The sequence below is a fragment of the Schistocerca cancellata genome, chromosome 1, assembly GCF_023864275.1.
Source record: "Schistocerca cancellata isolate TAMUIC-IGC-003103 chromosome 1, iqSchCanc2.1, whole genome shotgun sequence".
In the NCBI taxonomy this organism is placed as follows: Eukaryota; Metazoa; Arthropoda; class Insecta; order Orthoptera; family Acrididae; genus Schistocerca; species Schistocerca cancellata.
Window position 1 is genome coordinate 859,160,555 of NC_064626.1, and position 6,266 is coordinate 859,166,820.

Below are 6,266 nucleotides of genomic sequence, written 5' to 3' on the forward strand. Positions count from 1 at the left end.
AGTAAATACCTGGAGTTACTTTTAATTTTATTATGAGTTTCAATCTGTGAGTTTAGAGTTTAATATCTGTAATGTAATTATTACCCTTTTTCATAAATTAATTGTTCTTTTATTTTATTTTAGGGGAAAATGATGTGGAGCTTTCAGATATGCAGACTGTTTTTACAAGAATTTGTTTCAGTGAATCAGAATAAGTTCTGTGTAATGAAGACCTCTTAAGTTCAGGAAATGTGTACTGCATAAAAGTGTAATGTTACTGTATTAAACATATGTTACAGAAATTAGTACAGTAGTTTCTTTAGATATTAATGACACAAAAAAATAATCTCTGTTCACTTAATTCCCCCAAACACATTAGAAGATATGAAACAGTAACATAACTACACTTATCACCATCATTAGCTGCAATTTTGTGGTAAATGTTCGACATGACACTTATTATAAAAACTACTTATAGGTATTTTACTTAGTAAATCTCATGATAAAGTAGAACTTCACATATATGGAACAATTCACCTACCAATGGGAAAACAGAGAGGCATGTGGAACTCCAAATTCCAGAGGTATAAATAATCTACAGCTATTATGTAATAGGATACACACTTAAATCCATTTACATTCACACTGATGAGTCAAAACAATATGACCATCAGCTTAATAGCTTTTGAACTCAGTATAGCAACGATTCTGCATGACATGGATGCAACAACTTTTTGACAGGTTTCTGGAAGTGTGTGGCACAAGATGTCAACACAGGAAATGTAATACCTATAAATTATGGGCTGGTAGTATGTGGGGCTGTAATGGTGCCCAACTGTGTCCCATATGTGTTCCTTCAAGTTCAGATCAGACAAATTTGGTGGCCAATACATTAAAGTGAACTCATTGTCGCGCTCCTGAAACCACTGAATGACAATTTCAGCCCTGTCACATTGGTAGTTATCTTGGAGGTAGATGCGATCTCTGTAGGGGAAAGACATCAAACATCAAGGGATGCAGATAGTCTACAGTGTTGCACACATAGTCCACATCCATTAGATGCCTTCGATTACTACCACGGGTACCATGGAAGTCCAATACTAATACTGCCCCTAACACCCTGTATCCACAGAACGGTTCACATTTCGTTTAACCATTCATGTAGATGATGTCACATCAAGATGATCAGTCTGGAGTAACAAGAAACAAGATTCATCTGGGCAGGCAAAATGTTTCTACTGACCCACACTCCAACATCAATTATCCAATGCCCTCTGCAATCATAAAAAAGGAACATAAAGGGTCCTCTGCTGCGCGTCCCCATGTTCAACAGTGTGCACTGGACAATGTGCTTCAAAACACTTGTGGCTGCACCAGCAATGCACTCTGTCATCAGATCTGCCACAGCTCACCCATAATCTGCTTTACAGAGAAGTTAAGCCTTCAACCTCCTGGTTTTGTGATGGGGCATGGATGTCGAACAGGTTTGGGCATCCAACTTGTCACCTATTGATAGTTTCCCCATCCTTCAATTATTTTCCATAGGTGATCACAACAGTAGCATACAAACAGCTGGCTGACCTTGCCATTTCCAAGTTGCTCATTCCTAGGTGCTGGATTATACCACTCTGGACTCTGTGTCAGAGTTGCTTATGCCAGCAGATTACCCCATTTTTGGGCTGTTTCATGGCCAGAATAATTCTCCATTTTTTCTCTACTTCACTTACATACTTTCCTTACCATGCCATATACTTTCCTTACCATGCCATTTGCCCATGATTCCACAAAGCAGCATTCAGTCTTGCAGTGGGCAGTGATCATAATGTGGTATCCCTGCTCTTTATGTAAAATGCATTTAGAGATTCTTAAAAAATTGCATGCAGTTTCTTTCTGCACATTTCAAAAGGATACAGAGGCAGTGCCAAATGGTTCCTCCATTTGCTGTCATCATAATGTATGTCCCCACTAAACAACAATACACTTGTGGCCATGCAAATTGCAACAGAATGAGGATGGAATGCAACAAATGTCTTACATTGACTCTACTACTAGCTCAGAATATGAACATGCTTTCTACTTTAGTGCAGCAGCACAAATTAGGTAGAAGTAACACCATCTACATTCCATGTAAAAGGAAATATTGTGCAGTGGGTTTCTCATTAAGAAATTGCATTTGAATGTCAGGATTCAACATTGATAGGAGCATGGCCTATCGAGACAGTAGTTTATCATTCTGTAATATTGCTGTGTACATCATTTGGGCCTACATGACTGTCATGTAAATATGATTACTGTGGATTCAGGAGGGCCGTATTCTCTATGAAGTTATCTTTCAACAAGATGATGAAAGACTGCAAGTTGCCTTTGCTGATCTGCCCTATCTTGATACAGAGGGTGTTTCACTGTTGTCCTGGCCAAAACTTTTTGGCGGAAGTTGTCAAAGGCCTGGCACGTCACCTACATATTTAAAAGTGCATTCTTCTTATCGTATATACCACAACTAAAATTTCATTATTTGCTATCCTACTTGATGTCACAATTTTAATAACCAGCACTGAAGACTGAAGAGTACATAACTGTGCTGTAAGTACAAAAGTACTTCTATTTTGAAGAGACTTGTTTCAGATTCAGCTGTTACAAACTCATAACATTCTCACAGTATATCAGTACAGAATAAATTATTTTCAAATGTTAACAGCATTGCACCAAATACATAATTCCATAATATAACAATGACTACAACTGTGCAAAACATGCAGGAATCTTCGTGATATGTGTTGGGAGATTCTTCTGAATGTCCTGCAGACCAAATTCAGTTTCTTGGGATGAATCTCACAATGCAGATTCCCCCTTAATCATTCATGAAGTAACTTTTGTGAATGTGTTTTCATTCAAAGTCTACAACTTAATACTAGTTTACAGATGTAAATAGTGGTATATATGCATAGAACTGAAGTAACTGTTATACTCTTAAGCTATTCACTACATTCCATTTGTGCATCTAATCAGCTAGGGACTGAAATGTAAAATTGCCAAGTTCAGTCCCTAACCACTGTACATGTGTCAGGTTACGTGAAATATTTGATCCTTATGAAGGCCCAAACTAACAGTAATGCTTGCCATTTTTGGACACAATGACCACTATTATTGCTGCACAATAATAAAAAGAGAGTAGATAATTTTGGAACTTCGTATTGATTTTCTTGTTACACGGACAGATTTGTCGTGGTTGAAATCTGCTACAGCAGTAATGTTAGAATGAGGTTAGGCAGCCAAATTATTCTGTAGTCAAGTTTTACAAATCACTGAAATGACCCAGGAGATGGTTTAAGTCTGGTAGCATTGGTACAGACATGCTTTGAACACTGCAAATAGAAGTATGCAGACAACATAGCAGGCCTGCAATAAAGAGCATATAATTTAAGCAAAGGTTAACATGGATAGGCTTAAGATGACAAAGTAAAACTTATCATTAGATAAGTTATGGTAAGGGACTGTCAGAAATGGTATAACTCTGTAGGCTGTGATTACCAGATAACTGTTCTCTTGAAGACAAGTATAGGTCTCTTAAATATCTTTAAAAGAAAGTCATGTAATATTAGTCATGAGTGCAAGCAAGTCTGGATTGTGGTCTCTCATACAGAATTGAAAATGACAGGCATGGTAGTGTGAATATTACATCACACTCTTACAAGTTGGACAAGCCCTGGATGAAGCTTTGTGTGGAATGTGTAAATGTTATGCTTGGATAATCTTTAAGTCAGAAGCACACCACAATGGGTGTGAATGATGCATTGCTTCTCATTAAGTTGCAGTATTCACATCATAATCAGCATATGATTATTCCAATAGGCAACTACTCACACTCACTGGCGTTAGCAGTCACTCTAACCAATGCAGTATTTTTCTGAACTGCCATAATCTTCCTTTTCGTTTTTTAGCGTAAATTTTTTGGAAGACACGTTTGCAGAGTAAATGAAGCTGCTGTTGAAACAGTTATTAAGATAGCAGAACAATAAAGCCTGGACAGAACAGTGATGTGAAACAAAACTTGCAATTTACAAGTTAGTAAATGATGCCATTTTTTCCTTATTGGCTGTGATAATTGCACAAAAATCTATACACCTCTCATGGCCACCTGATCTACGTGTCTATGCTCATTTTCAAGTGATAGATATGTACTGGTAATATTATTTGAATAATAATTTGAATCTTGCCTTGCCAGATCTGTGTGTGAGTGAGTACAGTTCACTGCTAAATCAATTTCAGACAATGCATTATTTGGATTTTGAATGCATTTTTAGAGTTATTTCTATGTATTGATCACTTTAATTGGCATGAAGGCTGAGAAATTAGCTGACAGTCTGAACTTTCACCTAATAAAGGAAAAATGGTGTCACTTTATAAAAGCTGTGGATGCCAGTTTGAAGAATTCCTTAGGAAATCATAAGGTAGTTGCACTGGTAGCAGTCTCCAGCAATAAATACTGTAAATTTCAGTAGCCAATTAGGTAGAATAAATGAAGTTTTTAAGATGATTTGAAGAGGGGATTAAACTAGCCCCCCTTAAACACTCCATCTCCTTGCACAATAAGATAATTTGTGAATTGGAGTATTCTCTCTGAACTCTGTGATGCAGCTTGTTACAAACTTAAGCTCTCATAGACCACGCCACTGGAAACAGTTTTTACTTTGTCTACCATGAATTAGAATCTCTGTGAATGGTTTGGTGCCTAAAATTTAAATAAATTTATCTACTAGATACTGTATTTCCTCATTTTTACTGTACATTTTTTGTGATTTGATCATAAGTCTTTATCTCCTGATGGAATCTGTTACCTACATGTTTTAGTTTGCTTATTTTTCGCTACAAAACAAGTGATGCTTATTTTTCACTACAAAGCAGGTGATTTCTACATTACTAAGCTCATTGCTTCTTCTGTAATTATTTTATGTACCCTCCATATTAATATTTCACCTCCGTGTTTTATCATTTCCGCCATTACCAGGTCGTGTCCAGGAGCTTTGTTATTCTCACGTACCTTTATAATTTCTCTTAACTCTTCTATCGATGGTGGTTCTGTGTCCATTGCGTCGTCATTTCCATCCAACTCTTGTTATTCTTCAGTTTCTTCTCTAGCCCCTGCATTTCTGTCTTCACTTACAATGTGTCTATTTGACAGTAACACTTCAAAATGTTGTGCCCAGGTTTCTATTAGTTTTTCCTTTCCAACTATCAAACTGCCTGTCTCATCTTTCAGCATGTCCATCCTCGGGTGATATCCTCTCTTTATTTGTCCCACCCCATAAAAAATTTCCTCCCCTGCTTATTTTCAAAGTTCTTCTGTATTTCATCCATCCTTTCCCTTTTCTCTACTCTCTTTTTAATCCATGCTAAATTGAGCTTGATTTCTGTTATCTAGCACCTTTGACATCTCCTCATCAAACCATCTGTTTCGTTTCTGTTTTCCTCTTTCTCCAAGTACCTCTTGAGCTGTTGTATTTAAAGCTATCTTAGTTTCCTCCCACAGTACATTGATATCCTTTCCCTCCATCACTCTGATATTTTGCAACTTCTCTTGCACTTTCTTCCTATACTCTTCCTTTTTCTTCTGATCTTTGAGCATCTCCACATTGTAGACCTTACTTTTCTCCAACCCAACCCAACCCAGCCTTCTGGCTGTAACTGCAATACTTTCTAAGGTTTTGATTCTTACCGAAAGATGGTCCAAGTCAATATCCACTGCTTGGCAGCTAATCACATCCAGAATATCTGAGGATGCCATCCTCTATCAATACATGATCTATTTGATTTCTTGTCAACCCATCTGGTGATATCAAAGTCTCCTTATGAATATCTTTGTGTGGGAAACACGTACTTTTAATCACTAGTCCTTTACTAAAAGCAAATTCAATCACTTTCCAACCATTGTTATTTGATTCCAGGTGTTTACTATGAAGACCTGCCACCGATTGGTTCTCCTTCTCTTCACCTACATTAGCATTACAATCATCCAGGATAATTTTGACATCACACTTTGGCAGCTTATCATATACTTCCTCCAATTTCTCAAAAAATTATTCTCTCTCTTCTTCAGCTGCATCTTCCATTGGGGTATGCACACTAATCAGTGACAAGTTGGAGAATTTTCCCTTCAACCTCAGTCGACATAATCTGAGGTTTATTGTTTCATATTTCACCATGATGTGACTGATGGATGTCTTTACCATAAAACCTGTTCCTAATCTATTTTCTTCTTCCCTGCTATTGATCCAGGTACAATGCTG

General features: G+C 37.1%; 1 protein-coding gene across 1 annotated transcript in view; it reads left to right on the forward strand.

Moving 5' to 3' along the window:
* Positions 1-224, forward strand: part of LOC126107781 (E3 ubiquitin-protein ligase TRIM37-like) — a 239,625-nt gene extending 239,401 nt beyond the window's left edge. Inside the window, exon 13 of the mRNA XM_049913342.1 lies at positions 124-224. Coding sequence (XP_049769299.1) covers positions 124-194 — 71 coding nt within the window. The 3' untranslated portion in view covers positions 195-224. The remainder of the gene's footprint in view (positions 1-123) is intronic.
* The last annotated feature ends 6,042 nt before the right edge of the window (positions 225-6,266 follow it).